Genomic DNA, 19,696 nt, shown 5'->3' on the forward strand with positions numbered 1-19,696 from the left:
GTGTGTGTGTGGTGTGTGTGGTATGGTGTGTGTGTGTATGTGGGGGGTACGTGTGTGTGGGGTGTGTGTGTGGGGTCTGTGTGTGTATGTGGTGTGTGTAATGTGTGTGTGTGTGTGTGTGTGTGTGTGTGTACACTGAGGAAACCCAGCAGAACCCAGAGCTCATTAAAGAGAACTGGACTTAGTGAGTGACTAGAGTCACCTCGTGGTCACGGACCTGCCTGTCTGTCCGTGAGTCCCCGTGGACGTAAGGGTCGTATCATGGAGCACTGACAGGTTTTAAGGTGGTCGCTCTACAAGTGTGGCCACGTTGAGGAAATCGCCTCTTACAGCGTATTTTCCTCAGGAATGTCTCTTCCACTCCCTGACACGCGGTCCTTCGAATCTGTCTCCACTTGGCCCACTGTTGGCGAGTTCCGTCTCTTTAGGCAGCCTTTCCCCTGACCCTGGGCAGCCCGTGTTGCTCCAGTGGTCTTCCTGGGACTGAGCCTTTCTCGGACGCTGTCAGAGGCCTCGGCACCGCCTTGAGCCCACCTCCCTGAGCCGTCTCTGAGGAGCAGCCTCAGCCTGTCTTCACTGTCTGCCCTGTCCTGGTTACTCCCTGTCACCTGTCTGTCGGTCCCAGCTTCCCTCCTTTTCTGACATTAATTTTTCCTTTGCTCTGCCTTTCTACGCCTCTTCCTCCTCCCATCTTCTTCCTTTTACTCTTATATTTTCCTTTTACTCTTTTTTTATATTTTCCATTTATATTCTTTTTTTTTTTTTTGAGCGGGGGGAGTTTCTACAGATTGTATTGTCTTTGACCTAACCAGACACCCATTTTAAGTTCTCTGAGCCATTGTCTGGTAACTCTTTGTTGGTGGTGCTTAGTCACTAAGTCATATCCAGCTCTTTTGCAACCCTAGGACTGTAGCCCACCAGACTCTTCTGTCCATTAGATTTTCCAGGCAAGCACACTGGAGTGGGTTGCCATTTTCTTCTCCGTGGGATCTTTTCAACCTGGGGATTGAACCCGTGTCTCCTGTATTGGCAGGCGGATTCTTTACCACTGAGCCACCAGAGGAACAAGCCCCTGTAGTAATAACTCTTAGGGGTCTATAATTTTGAGATTGGTAAAGCAGAAGGAAATGTGATAGGATCAATTCATTTTAAGTCTGACTGCTTCATGGTTTGGTTGATAGACAGTGAGAGTTGAACCCTGGCTCAGTTTCCCATGAAAAGTAGTGTGAGCAGGAACATATTTTGGTGTCCTCAAACTGACATTGCTAATGCCAGCAGCCGTGTTTCCTAGACCTGGCATGAGCACCATGTGACATGGGCCGGCCTCTTTGGAAAAATGCTCCCCTCCATGTTTACATCCTGGAGCATTAATTCCTGAAAATAACAGCCGGTGGAGTGAAGTCCTTTTACTTTCCGTTGATGTAAAAGCAGTTACATAGTATCCTTGCCGTGAACCAGCAGCAGCAACAGCAGCAGCAGCAGCGGCATATTAGGTTGTTGATGCCCTCTGGTGGCTATTTTGCAGTATTGCAAAAGGGAAGGAAAAGGCCATTGCGGCTCAGGGTTCATAGCATCACTGGGGTGTACACAGCTGTAGGGCTGAAGGCTCATGGTCATCTTCTTGCTGTGAGTTTCAGGCAGTGAAAATTCATGACTCATTCATTCATCCAGGAAATGGTTATATGCAGGTTAGGTAGACGAGGCCAGTTCTATTTTGTTTGTTTTTTAGAGCAGGATCAAGTACTTCTGTAAGGAAGAGAGCGTTGGAAGATCTCCCACTAGTGTGAAAAGTTGGCCTTGCAAAAGGGGTTTAATAAATTACTAAACTGCTACTAAAATGTTCAAATGTCACCTCTGATTTGGTGACAAGTCATTTGGTTACCTCTGATTTGAATTCTGTATATCTCTTGCACTTTATCAGTTGTGGTCATTCAGTTGCTAAGTTGTATAACTCTTTGCAACCACATGGACTGTAGCATACCAGCCTTCCCTGTCTTTCACTATCTCCCAGAGTTTGCTCAAACTCAGGTCCATTCAGTTGGTGATGCCATCCAACCATCTCATCCTCTGTTGTCCCCCTTTCCTCCTATCCTCAGTCTTTCCCAGCATCAGGGTCTTTTCCAATGAGTCGGCTTTTCCCATCTGGTGGCCAAAGTATTGAAGCTTCAGCTTCAGTATCAGTCTTTCCGATGAATCTGTAGGCTGATTTTTATTTTTATGATTCTGCGTTTCTTCTTTAAAAAGGAAAGGATGCTCTTGTATTTGACCTGAAGAGAAACATGCTCCTCATCGCAGATGTGATTAGGGAATAGATGGGGTGCTTCTAGAACTCTGTGTCATGTACCGAGGAGCATCCCAGCAGGCGTGCTGTAAATGGGGTATCCTGAGGCTTCATCCCTCTGCCTCTGGGCAGCTCTGTTGGCTTGGACCAGCTCCTCAGCAGTCTCTTCTCTATACCCAGTGGTGTCCTTCAAAAGTGACCTTCTTGTGCTAGGATGGAAAGTGTTGGGGGCACCGGAAAGCAGTTCAGAGTGACGGACTCTGGGCACCGACTATCTGAGCTTGGAAACCAGCTCAGACACCATCCAGCCGTGACTGTGGGGCTGAACTTGGTGGGTGGGCATGTGGGGGTGTGCAATGGGACTGACGCAGCCGTGCACAGTGGCCGCGGGGGGCTGACGCGACCCATGTGCGGGACCATGAGCCACGATGGTTGCTGTGTCTGGTTCTAGTTATTTCTCTTTGGGTTTAATTTCTGTTTCCCTCTGAGAAAGGCAGTGACTTGTGGCATTGCTGCCAGTGTTATTATGGCGTTTCTTCCCAGTTTCTCGATAATTTGACCCTCTTTTTGCATACCTTTTGCTTTTCTCTTTAGATTTGTCCCCCTCGATGCCCTGCCTGCTGCCAGCAGGGCAGATGGATGGTTCAGGGTGTTTTCTAAGACCAGTTCCTGCTTTCTTGCTGATGTGAAAGAGGAATGAAAGAACACTAGTTTTTAGTGGTGCAGTATTTGAGTCAGAACTCCCTTGTGGATTGATGGTTTTATTTTCTTCATCTTAAATGTGACTCAGAAAATATCCTTCAAGTTTCATAGCAACCAACATGGAAAACCTTGGTGTTGCAATGTTTCACTGAATCTTCTCCACTGACCTGATTTAAAAAAAAAACAAAACATTGAGTTCTAAAGTAAAATAGGATCTGGCTTCAAATAACTTGATTATTTACTGTTGTTTTCTCCCATATGTTTTTCTGTATTATATAAATTTTTTATTTTGAAAAGAAATTTAACACTTAATAGTACACCCTTCTTTGTTTAGTTACTATTCCCGATTAGGCTGTCATTCCAGAGTTTAAGTAAGTAGCAATAATGCTACCGTACACGTTGCTGTGTGTCACACCGTATCTTGGCAGGCCATTTATTGCAGCAAAGTGGATAGTTTCGGTCACGTGATCTGAACATTTCGAGGTTCTCTCTACAGAATTGCCAGTTCACTCTTGAGAAACTCTCCTGTTTGGCTCACCCACCAGGGGCATGCAATTTATGCACTTCCCATTTCTCACCTACACTGTGTAGATTACCTCTGTTAGTTTTGAGAGAGAAGTATCGTCTTGGTTCTGTTTCAGTTTGTGTGAAGAAATTTGGTCCCTGAGATGTATCTGTTTAAGAGAGATTTGCTTCTCTTTTGTACACAACCAATTCCATCCATCTCTGTGACTAATTTGTGTGGTTTTTGGATATGTTCACAGATATTTTTCTAACTTGTCACTTGCCTTTTAATTTTGTTTACGAAGTTTTTGTTGCAAACATCTTTTCCAGTCTTACAATTTTATTCTGTTGAGTTTCATCCTTGGTTTTCGTACCTTGAAAGGCTTTTTCTCTCTTGGGAGAAATATGCAATTACCTATATTTAGTCTCTTTTCTGTCTGGTTTTTCCACTTATCTCTTTGTATCAGGTTTATTTTGATTTCTGGCCTAGAGTCAGAACTTAGTTTTACTTCTTTCCAAATGGCTGTTTAGTTAACTAGAACTAAATTTTCCTTTCCCTAATGGTTTGGTGGCCACCTTCTGATCGGGTCTTAAGATGCAGGCCACATGAGGGTCTGCTTCTTGGACTTCTCTTTGGTTCCTGTGGGTGTGTGGTCTTGTTCCAGTGCCAGCACCACGTCGCAGTTGGACTGTATCAAAAGGTCACAGCGAGTTTTTTATTTTGCAAAAGTTAGGGCTTTGCTTCGCGTTGGAGTCCCTCCCCTGAACACCAGGTGGCAAGCCCTCATTGGTATATTTGAGTGGGAGGAACCAAGACACATCTGGCCAGCTTCTTCAAAAAGAGGCACATTCAGCAGCAAAGTTGAAACTAGAATGATGCAAGTGCCCATCCTGAAATCCAGATAGCAGTTACATTTCCTCCACTTGGGGGGTTTTGGTAGCCTGCCCTGATCTCACCAGGATGGACTTCGCTTTCCCCCCTTTCCACTAAGATACAGGCTGGCATCGGTTGGCCGTCTTTGTCCCCACAGCTGTTAGTGTGTGTTAGTAGCTCAGTCGTGTCTGACTCTTTGCAACCCTGTGGACTGTAGCCTGCCAGGCTCCTCTGTCCGTGGGATTCTCCAGGCAAGAAGACTGCATTGGGTTGCCGTGCTCTCCTCCAGGGGGTCTTCCCGACCCAGGGATTGAACCCGTGTCTCTCATGTCTCCTGCATTGGCAGGTGGGCTTTTTTTTACCACCAGACCACCTGGAAGCCCTCCCCGCCCATAGCCCTTAAGGGATTCTCACAACTAAGCTCTTCTCTGGAGGTTTTTCTTGCTGACGCTGTATCTTCCCGGGCTTCCCAGGTGGCTCGGTGGTGAAGAATCCACTTAACCAATTCAGGAGATGTGGGTTTGATCCCTGGGTCAGGAAGGTTCCCTGCCGAAGGAAAAGACAACCCACTGCACTCTTCTTACCTAGGAAATCCCATGGACAGAGGAGCCTGGCGGGCTACAGCCCATGGAGTCACAAAGAGTAGGACATGACTTAGCAACAAAACTACAACTGTATTCTCATTGGTTGATCAGAAGGTAGCCATCCTCCCCTGCTTTGGATGGTTAGTTACCTGTCCCTTCGGTGGGACCCCATCTCCATTTCTGTGAAGGATCCTGGAGTAAGACAGGCCTGCTTCCTGTGTCCACTGCTTGTAACAAACAGCCTTTCCACCTCCCCATCCAAAACCATTGACTTGAATATCTGATGCCTTCCGTTTGGTTGAATGGGATTTCTCTGTAAGGACTGGTTGGGTCTTTTTCATTCCCATACTGATGTAATATGTGCAACACGGCATGCTATGTTTTGAGTAGTTCTTGTTACTTCCTTTGTTGGGTTCTGATGTTGCTATGGTGAGTTCTGCTCAAGGGTGTGTGCATGGTTTGCATGGAGGCTGAAGTCCACAGAGGGTGTCTCTCCACGTGTCTGTGATTTTCCTTGTGGTTTAATTTGGATGTCGGCTACAGCGCTGGGCAGCTAATTCCATCATGCCATTACACCTTGGGTTTTTCCAACATGCTGCATGTGAGGTGGGGAGCATGATGGCCGATGGTGAGGGGTGTTATTCTAGAGACTGTCAGCATCTAACAAATTACCTGCAATCTCAGCAGCCCAGGACTGGTGAATGGATTTGCACGAAGCACCACAGGGGTGGCTTGGCTTTGCTGCACATGGTCTGGGGTCTCACTTGGGAAACTTGAGATTTAGGGTGTGACTTGACTGCAGGGACTTCGTTGTCCAAGGACTAAAAGACCTGTTCACATGCGTGTTGGGGGCCTGAGGTGTATGCTTGGAAGAGAAGGGCTGTCACACACGAGGCCTGGCTTCCTCACAGCCCGATGCTCTCAGAATCTTCACCCTTCTTATGTCACAGCACGGGGCTCTAGACATGAAGGTCCAGCGCACAGGGTGGCTGCCATGTGACCTATTACAGTGCAGCCTTGCAAGGAACACAGTGTTACTTTCACCTCCCTGCATTGGTTAAAGTGGTTGACCAGGTGATGGGGTGGGGCAGGTGCCCTGCTTCTTGATGAGAGGAGTGTCAGAATTTCAGAGGTTATGCTTGGGGATTAAGTATGGCTGCACTTAAGTAGGGGCTTCTCTGGTGACTCAGATGACAAAGAACCTGCCTGCAATGCAGGATACCTGGGTTCGATCCCTGGTTTGGGAAGGGAATGGCTACCTGGAGAAGGGAATGGTGACCCACTCCAGTATTCTTGCCTGGAGAAGTCCATGGACAGAGGAGCCTGGCTGGGTTTGTCCATGGGGTCACAAAGGGTCGGACACAACCGAGTGACTAAAAAAATAAGTTAGAGTGAAATGGGTCTGGCACTAAGGCTTGGGTCTAGCAACTCACTCACCATCCTCATCCTTACAATGGCAACATAAATGGTGTTTATTTCACAGCTTTTGGAGGATTCAGTGAGATCACCCCTACTGTAAATGTTGTTATACTGAACTTCAGCAGTGTTGTCCCTTTTCCGTAAAGGCTGGTGTCCATTTCATTAGACTTAAAATTATGCTTAAACAGTATTGTGAGCTGGGGACATTTCAAGTATTTTTATGAATAAAAAAAAGAATGTTAAGGCATCAGTAGCTGCAATATGCTTTGTCAGCGTGGGTTTCTGAAACACTGAGAGCTGATATACACAGAGATCTAGGAGGCTTGACCAGAGACCTCAGACAGCTGCGCTGATTGCCTTTCCGGCTTACTCTTACTTCCTTTTGTCCCCCCGTGCTTTCAGTTCTGTTCACATTGATATATCCTGGCTCTTCTCTCCTGTTTTCTGTGTGGTCATGCCTTCTTCTATCTTTTACCCAGGTTCCCCCTATTTTGGTGTTACAGGGACAACTGTGCATGCTGTCTTTAAGCAGAAGTTTACATCTCTGCATGTTTCTGATCACGGGATCAAGAAGTGGGGTGCAGGCACCTCTTCCAGTGACCACTTCAGCAAGGGCCAACCTGTTCAGTAATCCATTTACCAAATGGCGCATTTACTGAATTTGTCAGCATATTGACAGTGTTTTTCTCCATCTGTTTATAAGATTTAGTGTATCAAGTTACTGGATGAAAACCTTTAAAAAAAACTTTCGAAGGTCTCTGGGTCATATTTGTTAATTGGCTATGAAGACAAAGCCAAAACAACATCTTGAATAATACTGAATTTGTCTCAGGTCAAAAAAAAAATGATAAAAAGAAACAGAAGTGACCCAGCTTACGCTGCAGATCCCAGAAAAGGGATGACCAAAAACAGAAAGAGAGAGACTGTTAGAGGTAACGGAGTTAGGGAGGGGCAGAGAGTAGGGAAAGCAGAGGAGTCTTGGGGTGGGGTGAGTCAGCTGAAGGAAGTTGGGGGGCCCATGGTAGAGGCGGAGGATCTGAAGACCCCAAGAGGAGCTCGCTTTGCATAGCTCTCTTAATTCCCATTATTTATTCCATACGAACTTTATAAATAGTGAAAAATAGCAGGTTTGGTAAAACTTTACAAACAGTTAAAATAAGCCAGTTTTGGTAACAGTGGTGAGTTGCGACCCTTGATCTCACTGCGAGTTGGCCGCGGGATGGTCTTTCAATAAACGGAATTTGGTGACTCTGGTAAATGACATGCCAGGGACCAGCAGTGGACAAGCCTTGACCAAGGTGTCCTCGGGCTGTTAGACGTGCCGGGCTCCCCAGGAGGAGGGCGTTAGTCACCCTGGGAGAAAAGCCCAGGAATAGTTCAACCCAGATGTGCCAAGGGGGAAAACATGGCCAGCAAGGCTCTTAGATGGTCCAAGAGGAGCCTGTTCTTCTGAGGTTGGTACCAAAAGAAGAGAAGCATGTGGCCCCCACGTGCAGAAGGAGGGGTTAAAGCAATCCTGGGAATACATGTTCCCTTCATCCGATTTTAGTGGTGCAGCCCGGCTTGGAATTCTCCTGGACCCGAATCTACTGCTTGAACCTGGCTGCTAGACCTGAACCTACTTCTGTTTAAGAAAACTAGACTGTGCTCTCGGAGAAGGCAGTGGCACCCCACTCCAGTACTCTTGCCTGGAGAATCCCAGGGACAGAGGAGCCTGGTGGGCTGCAGTCCCTGGGGTCGCTAAGAGTCGGACATGACTGAATGACTTCACTTTCACTTTTCATGTTCACCCATTGGAGAAGGCAATGGCACCCCACTCCAGTACTCTTGCCTGGAGAATCCCAGGGACAGGGGAGCCTGGTGGGCTGCCGTCTATGGGGTTGCACAGAGTCGGACATGACTGAAGCGACTTAGCAGCAGCAGCAGCAGACTGTGCTCTACTAAGGGAAAGTTGTTTCTCCTGTCCCATGGGACTGAGGAAGAGTGGCCTTTGAATTTCCATAAAGCCTGTTATGGTCTCTGGAGGCGCCTGTTAAGGAATTTACAGTTGAAATGTCATACAGAGTGAAGTCAGTCAGAGAAAAGCAAATATATATTAATGCATATAAGTGAAATCTAGGAAAATAGTATATATGATCTTATTTGCAAAGCAGAAACAGAGATGCAGACAGAGAGAACAAACGTAGATACCAAGGGGAGGGGGGTCAGTAGGATGAACTGGGAGATGAGGATTGACGTATAGACACTGTTGATCTCATGTATAAAATAGTTAGCTTGATAAGAACCTACTGTAAAGTACAGGGAACTCTACTCAGTGCTCTGAAATCCAGAAAGAAGGGGTACACACACACATGCATGCACATGCGCACACACACACTCCCAAGGAAGGGCGATTCACTTTGCTGTACAGCAGAGACTTAACACAACATTGTAAAGCAACTATGCTCCGATTTAAAACTACAGCTGCAGTTGGACGCAGTTTAATCTGGAAATCCCAGTGTAACTGCTAGAGGGCAGCAGCCGCTGTTCAGAAATCATCACTCGGTTGTTCTCTCCAAATCAGGTCTGTTTTTTATTTGGCCAGCCTCAGAGAAAGTTAGAACTTATGGATCCCTTATAAAAACAGCTCAGATTTACTTTTTTTTTTTTTAACCTTCTGGCAAGAAGAGAATTCTAAATAAGTGTATGAATTGGAAAGAGTCTAAGCGTATGTGCATAAATAAAATAATAGTCACTTATTACTCTGAAGCCAGAGGATAGAAAAAATTTGAATGTATGCTTTTGATATGTGTCCAAATACTGTTTATGCAGCGTGAATTCATCTATATGTATCTCAAGTTCCCTAATGACTTAGTAAATAATTGTTGACTTGGAACTGAACTCTTAGGACCCCCTGACAAAAGTATTCAGACAGCTCCTTCCTTCTACAGGTGAAGATAGTAAGGCCTAAGGTGATATGGTTATTAAAAGGAAGGTCTGGGATTGTAACCCACCATGCCCATCTTACTTTATTCATTCATTTAGTCACATCTTCATCTAATTCAACTACTATGCATATTAGGTAACTCTGGGCATACATCCTACCTTCCAGAACTTTGATTTGGAGGAGTTTAATATTATGTGTTCAGTTGCCCAAGTAAAATGCTTTCTGTATTTAAGTAATTTTATGAAATACAGAGTTGAAAAGTTGAACCCTGTTTTCTCTTAGACATTTTAATCTACGTGTGTGTCTCTAACCTGGCTGTGCTGTGTCTTGGCTGTGGCAGGAGGGGTCTTTCACTGCCCTTTGCGGGCTCTTGGCTGCTGCGGACGGGCTTCTCTCGAGTGGCGCACAGACTCAGTACTTACGGCACACGGGCTTAGATGCCCCGTAGCATGTGGGGTCTTAGTTCCTGGACCAGGAATCAAACCCTTGTCCTCTGCATTGGAATGTGGATTCTTAACCACTGGACCACCAGGGACGTCCCAGACTGTTGTTATTGTTTGCTTTTGTTTGTCATTAATGCACTTCCTGGGCTTTTGCAGTTTAGTGTTTTACTCTACATAGAAGTTCCAAGTAAGGGAATAGTAAACAGCTTTTCCCAGTGGTTCCGATGACAAGACCCTTTCTGTCTGTGGAGCATCGTGAAATATGAGTGTCCCATGAATCATGCTTTGTGAAACCTTGCATCGCTGCTTCATAGGCTCTGGGTATAGCTTTCTATTCAACTCCCCGGTGCTATAGTATCTCAGCTACCAGGTTTCTTTGCTTTTGCCTGTTTCTTCTTCCTTCTAAATTATAAGCTGCTGCCAGATTTATATTTCTAAAGCTTGGCTCTGATCATCCTGCTTCCCTGCTTATACGTAAACCTGAATTTCCTTCCCTCTTGCACTAAAATAATTCCAGATGGAGCAAAGACTTAAGTGTAAAAAACGAAAAACTACAAAAACCAGTGGGAAGAAACATGGCTGAACTAATTTAAAATCCTTTAAGTGAGGAAACTTCTCCTAAGCAGAATGTTAAATGACGATGTCATAAATAAAACTGGTAAATTTGCCTAAATAAAAAATGAAAATAACTTATTGCAAGAAATAATGTAAGTCTAAACAAAGTATGACAAGATTTATAGCCAGTGGCTGCTTTCCGTAATTAAGGGCTCATTCAAATCCATAAGCAGAAGACAAAACCATGAGCTCATAGAAAAATGGGCAAATGATATCAGTGAGAATCTCCCTGACAAAGAAAGACAAATGTAGGTCATGAAAATATGAAATATCCTAAACTTTACTCAAAGTGTTAATGACAGAGAAAAATAAAGATACTGTTTTTTTTTTTACCTGCAATTAGTTCAAAGTAAAAGTTTATGATATCAAATATTGGTGAGCATGTAAAGAAAAAAAAACAAAACATATACTTTTAGTGGAAGTGTAAATTTTGACAGATTTTGGAAGAATAATTTGACTGTGGTTGTCAGAACCAGAAAAGACACATATTCATTTGTCCTGCATTTTTTTTAAATATAATCATATATGAACTCCGAGATAGATATACATGGATGCTTGTAGTATTGTTTGTACTAGTAAAAATAAATTGTCAATGAAATAAATGTTCATTATTTGATAACTAATTGCATAAATTAAGATACAACAACACAGTGAAAATGTATATAGTTGGTAAGAGTTAAAAAACTGAGAAATCTGCATTGTTGATACGAACAGAGCTTCAAGATACTTTAATTGTGAAATTAGTGCATTTAATATGATTACATTCAAGTTAAAAACAATTCTTGTATTTTTTCCTGTAAAACACTCTAGAAACTGGTGCATTAGAGGAATGGGAATGAGGAAAGATTAAGAGGGTGGAGAGTTTTCGTTTTCATACCTTTCAGAATCATATGTGTATACTACACTTTTTAAACATTTTTATATAAAAAAAAGAGAACAAGAAAAACAAAACCACCTTTTATTTCTTACAGAGCAAACCCATAACTTTTTATTTTGTGATTTTAAGGTATTTTAGTCTCTGATTCAAAACCAGATTTTTTTAACTTTCTCATTAAACACTTTTTCCCTTAGCTTTTGGATGAATTAAAATGCTTGCTGGACACCACACAAATTCAGGCATTTCTTAATTGTCGGTCTCTTTCCCCTTGCAGTGCCAATCCCTCCAGCCGAAATGGGCTTGGTCCTTCTCTGTGTGGCCAGATTCACGCATGTTTCAATCCCACCTCCTTTATTTCAGCCTCTACTGATAACTGCAGTTAGCACTGTGAGCGAGCATCGAACCCCCAAGCTCTATTCTCTTTTGACACTTACCTCTTGGACCTGGTGTTATACATGCCGCACGTCTGCTGTCCGCCAGGTTCAGAAGAAAAGGCTTTGGATGGATTTTCCCTTGCAGTCCCCCTTGGTACCTAGCAGTGGGCTGTGGTCCGAGGTGACCTGCGTTCGCGGCCCGTGAGTGGTGGTAGCAGCCGGGCAGGTACTGGGCCCACAGAGACGTGCCCATCGGGGTGTGTGAACAGAAATAGGGACTGCCCTGCACTGTTGTCTGGAGCGTGAATCGGTGCAGCGTTTCTGGAGGCTCACCCTCTCTGAGCACACAGAGAACACCACAGCATGTTTGGCAGGGGAGCAGGAAACCCCGGCCAGGGATGCTTAACACTCACACGGTCTAAACCTGAGGCTGTGTGATTCCATGGCGTCCGCGTGGCCGAGCGGGTGGTAACCCAGGGTGGACGCCTCGTCTCAGGCCTCCTGGTTTCATTCTCCTTCTGAAGTTCCACAGCACCTCTTTATTCCCGAGAGCCACATTGTTTATGAAGCGCCCCGTGGGGGGCGGGGAAGGTTAAAGTCCACCCATTCAGGTGTCATCTCACCATTTGTATCATCTGGGCCTTGCATTCCTGAGCGGCGACCCCTTTTCAGAACCGGCCTAGTTAAGATGTCACTTGCCTGACAGTGAGGCACTTAGGCGCTGAGAGAAAAACCTCGACGTGCCCCCCAGGCCCCCACCCCCCGTTTCTCAAATTTTCCCTAACAATTAACTCCGCACTCACTTGACACCCTGGTTCCTTGTTTGGTTGTGTAAACCCCGGTCCCTTTTTTTCTATTAATTCCAGACATTAATATTTTCTTTCACGCGCTGCCGCCATTCACCCGTGAAACAGTTTGAACATTATGTAGCTGTCAAGATGCCTGGGGATTACCCAGCGTGCTTTGCCTCTGAGAAAGCGACACCACCGAGGCCGGCTTGTGAGATGTTTATTTTGAGAGCACGCTGACAGGCATGAAGGCCTGATCCCAGAGTGGCAATTTCATTTAATTAAAGGCCTCTTTTTATTAGAGTCCCCCCTCCCTTTTTTTATCTATATATATATCAGAATGATTGTTAAAATCTGACTTGCCAGAGGTGTTCTCTTGTACTGTAAAAGGGAGGGAGGTGGGACGGATTGCTCACTCACTCGTGGCTCTGCCACTGAGTGGCTGGGAATGCCTTCGTTTTTGCTCTCCTGCTCAGACCTGCGTGCATGTGTGTCCATGTTTGAAAGAAATACTGCTAGGTTCTTGGGAAAGTCGCATTGACATATGGACACTATCGTGTGTAAAAGATAGCTAGGGGAGGCTGTTATATAGCCCCGGGAGCCCAGCTCTGCGCTCTGTGAGGACCTGGGGAGGTGGGGAGGCTCGTCTATATGGTGATGACTGATTCGAGTTGTGAGGCAGAAACCAGCACGTCATTGTAAAGCCGCCTTCCTCCAGTTAAAAAAATGAATTGAAAAATTAAAAAAAGCAAAATAAAGACTGCTGGGTTTCTGCGCCTTTGTTGCCAGACTTAAACTGCGGGGGTTTGTCGTTGGATTTCTTTGTTTTAAAGTTATTAGCCTTGCCATTCTGGAATGGCTGAGTTAACACTTGGGGACCTTGGTTCCTCTGTTAGGACTTTTAATCAGTGTGTGCTATCTTACCCTCGAATGACGTGACTGCCAGTTAAAATCTTCGGGATAAGGATTGCGTTCATGTTCAGGAGTTTTCCATCCCGCAGAAACCTCAGAAAGTGCTGAAAAAAAAAAGAAAGATTGAAATGATTCATGGTGGATATTAAGGAGTTGGAAATATTTGTGAGAGAGTAGCCTAATTAATTTTTGGTGTAATATTCTTAGACTCTATCAGCTTGACTTTAATATCAAGAACACACATCAGTAAATCTGTGAAGGCCTCAGTTGGGCATTGTCCAAGACACCTGGAATGTGTCAGTGAACAAAACAGACCATTGGGCTCTGAGCTCAGACTTATTCAGAGTCTGGTTCACAATGAATTATACCAGCATACCTCCCAAAATTAGAATTATTTTTTCTTTCTTTGTAGCATGATCAGCTGGCCTTCATTTTTGCCCGTGTGGGTTATTCATTCATTCATTCTTGCCTCCTTTCTTCCTCATTCACTGACGAGTAGTACACAAGGATGTCCCAGGATGCACAAGGATGTTCTGTGCCCTGAGTGTGGTGGTATACTTGCACGCGTGTAACACACATGCATAGCACATACTCCTGGTATTTTATTTATGGGCATTGTTTTTTTCTCAGTTGATCTCAGGAGTGTGGAGGAGGGTCTGTCATCGGTCCCTCTTTCTGCTTTGGACACAGTGGCTCTGGCGGCACATTATTCATTCCTCTTGGCGTCTGTTTCAAAGCTCCCCGGGAGGAGGCCGCAGGTCAGGGTGTCAGCCCCAGCCCGCTGAGGGCCTGGCCGAGGGGGCTTTCAGCTGGCTTGGGGGAAACAGTGTTCTCTGCTTTGCTGCAGGTGTGGGGGTGGCAAAGAATGGCAACTTTGTCGGTTTAATCTCTGAGGCCCCTGTTCCAGTATGAGTCCTTTGGCCCCGTCTTTTGAGCCGATGGTTCCAGAGACTGATTTATTTATTATGATTATATTCTAAAGTACAGGGTTCTCTCGAGTCAGCCATCTGGCCAAATGTTTGAAAACAGTTTCCTTCCCTTTTCCCCGACTCACGGCCATCCTTGGGAGGGGTGGGCTTCTCTCCAGGACCCCTGACGTCGGTGGCTGGTGCTGGTGGATTTTCCGTCTTGAATTTTTTGTGGGTAGGAGAGTGATGACATTCCCACAATGAAACCACACAGAGAAAGTTCAAGGACCCCATTTATATTCAGTCACAAAAGGCAAAGAAGAATCAGCATTTTCCCCAAATTGTTTCATTTCTCTCCACTCTCAACCCTTAGTCTCTGTGCAGGGAGACATTTGTTCTGAGTGTGCTCAGTAATACGCTTTGAGTCTGGAGTGTGGGGAGAATCTTTACTTAAAGGGGATCCTAGGCTTTCTACATGTATTTTTTAAACCTGTCCTGCTCTCTTTTTCTGTTAAAGGCACAAGTGATCCCTATGTGAAGTTTAAGCTGAATGGGAAGACCCTGTACAAAAGTAAAGTCGTATATAAGAACTTGAACCCAGTTTGGGACGAGATAGTCGTATTGCCAATACAAAGCCTTGATCAAAAGCTGCGTGTGAAGGTAATCCCAGATGATGTTCAGGCCTCCTCTTTGATTAAAAATATTCACTTCTCAGGCATCTTTGCCTTCTTAAAAGTCAACTTCCCCAAATTCATTCTTGTATAATTCCTAAGCCCTAGGTTAAAAAATATGTGTAGAAGGAATTCTTTATACCCTTGGTTCAAAACTGTATGTTACTCTCAGATCAATCAGAGTGAAAATAATATCCCCATTGATTGTATTTAAACTTAACTGAATGTGGAAGAATTATTACTGCCAATGCAGTGGTGACAAGTACTAAAGCCTTTCTCATTAGGAATAACCTTATACTTAATAGAGCTTTAAGCTACCGGTTATAAGCATCAATTGCTCTAACATCTGGGTTAAAACTGCATGAGTTGAGCACAGGATGGGATTGCTGTAGAATATTTCGCAAATTTCTATTTAATTGGCAGAGTTGCCCACAGTGGAAAATACTAAATTTTAATGAGAGACCATTTAAACTGCAGAGAGTGGTCCATTGTGCATAATGTCTTAATGCATATGAATACTGCCTTAAAAGTATTTTCTGCTATTTTGGCCATAGTAAGCCAAATGGACAGGTTTGAATAGTTTTGTTCTCTTCACCAGCTTGGCTAAATTCTTCTTTAACTATATTGTGCAAATTATTTTTAGATCTAGAAGATTGAACTCAAAATTCCCAGTCTATTGCATTTATCCATACTGTGATATACTCAATTTGTTTACCATATTAATGCATTACTGGCCCCCCTTCTCTTTGTAGGTATATGATCGAGATTTAACTATATCTGATTTCATGGGTTCTGCATTTGTCATTTTGAGCGATCTTGAGCTTAACAGGTATTGTAATTTTACCAAATTGTGATTAGTGAATTTTAGAGGTAACTCAAGATAATAAAATGAAAAAATCTTAATAAATGAAAGAGTGCTTTAAAATGTGAGCTTTTCTATGATTTCTGCTTTTTAGCTCCCAAATATATATTGGTCTGACATTAAATCTTCTATAATTTAAAAGGTGTGAACATAATTTAAAAGGGGTGAATTTTGTACTTCTATTTGTTAATATTCAGGTTCATTAACCTACTTATCTTAAAATTAAAGCAAATATTTACATTTTCTTTGGGCAGTAGGGGAGAAGACTCAGTTGACCATCTGTTGAATTAGGCAGTACGTTTCTTGACCCTGAAAAATTGGTTTATTTTCATTGAATTTGGTGTGTTCTTTAACTTATGTCTTAGACCTACTTAGAGGTGGATTTTTATAATAAGGACCTGATGTATTCTAAGGCAAAAAATACTACCCCAATAAATGCTAATATCATTCATTGCCTTTTGCTTTTAGAACGACTGAGCATATCTTAAAATTGGAAGATCCAAACAGTTTAGAAGATGACATGGGAGTGATCGTATTAAATTTGAACTTAGTAGTAAAACAGTGTGATTTCAAGAGACACGTGAGTCTGACCCTTTTGTTCTTTTTAAAATTCTTCATTGCAATTTTTCTTTGATAATTGGGTTACCAGGTGACTGACATTTTTGTCATTATTTGAGTAGGGGGGAAAATTGCATAGAGACTTAAAGTTATCTATCTGTGATAATGTACAGACTTTCTTTTGGAAATCTGGAAAGAAAAACCCATTAAGGAATGATCTCTGTTCTGGCTAGGGATGTGAATGTATTGCTGTTGTTAAATATGTACACTGCTTATGGTTTACTTGTAACACATGATCCAAAATATCACTTTTACTTAGTGTTACTGTTTCTATTTACCATTTTCTTAAGTACTAGATGACTTAGGCATTATTCAGTTATGAAAAGCAATTTCTAGGATTTAATCGTTGTGCTGTATGTACATTATTAAGGTGATCAATGCATCATTTCCATCTCAACTTTTTTCTTTTAGCTACCACATTTTCTATTGAGAGTCCTTCTGAGGAGATATACATTTTAATATTCTCTGGTCAATTACATGGAAATTTCTAGTTAATGTACAACCTATTAAAGATATCTATAGCATCAGGAAAAAAGCATTGGCTTTTGTGACAATATGATGGGCACTCTGTTTTTAGGAGCAAATATGTGAATATAAACCATAATCTTACTTTATATTTTGGTATTATATGTTACAATTCCAAGAATGAAAATGAGAATGAAAGCATCCTTGATTGTAATTTATTTGAAAGGTATTTTAAAAGCCAATTAAAAGCAGCTACTTGAGAAAGGACTAAGATATCTTGAAATTTAAACTTGAGAATCTGGTATGAAAATCTGAAGCCTGCTTTTAAATTAAGCCTCCAATAATATTTCTTGAATTGAGTCACTGAGGTCAGTGTGGAGAATATTCTTCATTTTGACATCACCTTTGCTGTTGGTTGTAATTTACTTTCATGATGAAAATCATGAGTGATTTACTAGTGAACTTACTGAAGATAGCTTAAAGGAGTTAAAAAACAAACAAACTGCGCAGTGACTTTTCAGTTGCCAGAGGGTCAACTGCACAGTTGTTATTCTTAATTTGAATTCTTTACTTATGAGCATTTACTTGACGATAACTTTGGGAAAGTGATCTCCGTTTATTAATGAAGAAATGGCATGGTTAAAACCTGAGGCCTCAATAGCACTGATATTTTGATGTTAAAATGTCTTACATTGATGTTGAAAATAAATACTTTTCCATCCAACCTAATGATGGAGGGATCTCCTTTAGCTTCTCATAGTTTTGATGGCATTGCCGTTGAATTCACTGTCCGTGTGTCCAGTAGGTGACCAGTTCCATGAGCTGGATGCCAGGTTAAAAGGACATGCCGTGTAGATGAGCATTGTGTTTGCCACATCAGCTGGTATATTCTGAAAATTTCTTACAGATTTAAATGGGGTTTGTAAATTTGGATAAAGACTTCATGAAATGAGCTGCATAATAGCAGCCTGCTTAGTCCACTTGTGGATTTTTCTGTAGTGTATTGGATCATGTTTAGCAATACTACTGGCATTTAAAATATATTGAAATATTGCCAAAATTTGGAGTTTTTAAAGAGAGCCATTTCAGTTAAAGTTTATTTCAAATTGCAGAGCTTTAGAGTCAAGCTGATAAAAACCGTAACATGTGCAAAATGTCTGTGAATTGACCCTCGGGGCCAGGGCATGTGGGCATGGTGCAGTTAGAAGGTGAGACGCCGGCTGGAGCACTGACCGGCCTGCCTTCTGTCTCTCTTTCTTGACAAAGTTGGATTAGAGTTGCAGTCATGGGCTCTGTCATCTGACTGCGTGGGTTTGAATCCCAACTCCCCTGTTTTTAGTTTTAAGAAGTTAAGTGATCAGGTCAGATTCACAGAATTGCTTAACCTCTCTCAGCTACAAGTTCCTCATGTGTGAAATAGGGATTAAAAAAAATCTATTTTATAGTTTTGTGAAGATCATGATGACTAAAAATAGTGCCTAGCATGGAGCAGACACTTGATATAAGGTAGTGTTAGTATTATAGTGAGCAAACAGTGGTACTCATTTTCCATTAATTTTCTTATCTATTTTTTAGTCTTTGGGGATATAAAAATCAAATGAATTATATTTCAAAGGGCTGTTTAGAAATAGCCATGTGTATTTACAAGATAGTGATTAGTTTTAGTGCTTGTTCTGGGTGAAAATATTTGTCCACATGTTGTTGGAAAAATACAAAAAGAACTGATTTTAACACCCAGGTTGGAGTGTCTATAACTCTGGGTCACATGCCGAGTGGCTGAGCTCACAGTGTCACCAGAGGCAGTGTTTTTACTGAAGAATATTTTCAAGACATTTCTGTACCAGCATTTCTAGGTGTGGGTCCCTGGAATATAAGTGAACTTCCCCCAAAGATGATTTGTCTTCTCGTTTGTAATTTATTGGGGAGATGTATTGACAAAGCAGATAGGTTATTTGCCTAAAGGTATTTTTTTTCCTTAATCATAATAGTTACTATGAGCTGCTCAATTAGATTCATAATTGAGTTATAATCTGCCAAATTTATCCAGTTAGCTGGTTAACCAGCCAGAATAGAGCTTCGCAGGACTGGCCGGTGACAGGGGTAATGAGGGATTTTGTTAGGAGAGAACTTTAATTATGGACAGAATTCAGCAGCCTTAGCTTGACAAATGAAAGATCAAAAAGAGAACAGTGGTGAGGTTACCGGCTGTTCAGAATATTTTTTTTCCTTCCCTCCCTCACTGCTGCATTAGCTTGTTTTTCTTAACTGTGCAGGAATGACTCCCATTGTTTTTCCTATTATTTTGAACATTGAGATTTACTCAGCAGAGGGAAATGGAATGATTTTTTTTTTCCTGATCTAAGACTACAGAAACTTAAACATGAACTAACTTTGTCCATGAACTTCTTAAACATTTTCATAATGCTCTCTGAATATTTCAGGTAAGAGAAATCTGCCTTTCCACTTTGCTTTTAGAGGCAAAACTATAGTGTTTTCAGGCAAATAAAAACATAAATGTGTCTTGTAAGGACTGAATAGTGTTATGTGTCCTTTTCTGTTAACTTTTGAATTCAGTGAGAAAATGGTGTAACACAACCATGGAAATGTGGTTTTCCTAGGTTTCTAACCATCTTCTTGTTCTGTGTGTTTTCTCTAACCTCAGAATGTGGGTGTCAGTTGTTTGAATGCAGTCTGCACCATCTAACTAGCATAATAACATGGTCATGTTGTTAACAGCTCCATTTCTCTCTTTTATTTTGCCGTTTTCACCATCCAATGGACGCAATCCTTAGCGTTGGTCAAATCGGAAGCGGTTAAGTGCCAGCAAGGTAAATATAGCTGTTTTCTTTCTTTTCATCATGTGGTTCCTCTTT

General features: G+C 42.5%; 1 protein-coding gene across 8 annotated transcripts in view; it reads left to right on the top strand.

Moving 5' to 3' along the window:
* MCTP2 (multiple C2 and transmembrane domain containing 2) overlaps positions 1–19,696 on the top strand; it is a 261,080-nt gene that overhangs the window by 85,479 nt on the left and 155,905 nt on the right. For 7 of the 8 annotated variants that reach the window (XM_086365352.1, XM_086365345.1, XM_086365348.1 and 4 more), the window contains exons 5-8: positions 14,725–14,867; positions 15,631–15,707; positions 16,209–16,320; positions 19,616–19,651. Coding sequence is in view for 6 of the 8 variants with exons in the window: in XM_086365345.1 (XP_086221471.1) it covers positions 14,725–14,867; positions 15,631–15,707; positions 16,209–16,320; positions 19,616–19,651 (368 nt within the window). In the remaining 2 variants the exon portion in view is untranslated. Of the gene's footprint in view, positions 1–14,724; positions 14,868–15,630; positions 15,708–16,208; positions 16,321–19,159; positions 19,265–19,615; positions 19,652–19,696 lie in introns of those variants that run through there. The other variant, XM_086365351.1, reaches the window with a different exon arrangement.

The sequence above is a fragment of the Bos grunniens genome, chromosome 21 (genome assembly GCF_055505025.1).
Source record: "Bos grunniens cultivar Pamir isolate PY7600 chromosome 21, Bosgru_T2T1.0, whole genome shotgun sequence".
Classification (NCBI taxonomy): Eukaryota; Metazoa; Chordata; class Mammalia; order Artiodactyla; family Bovidae; genus Bos; species Bos grunniens.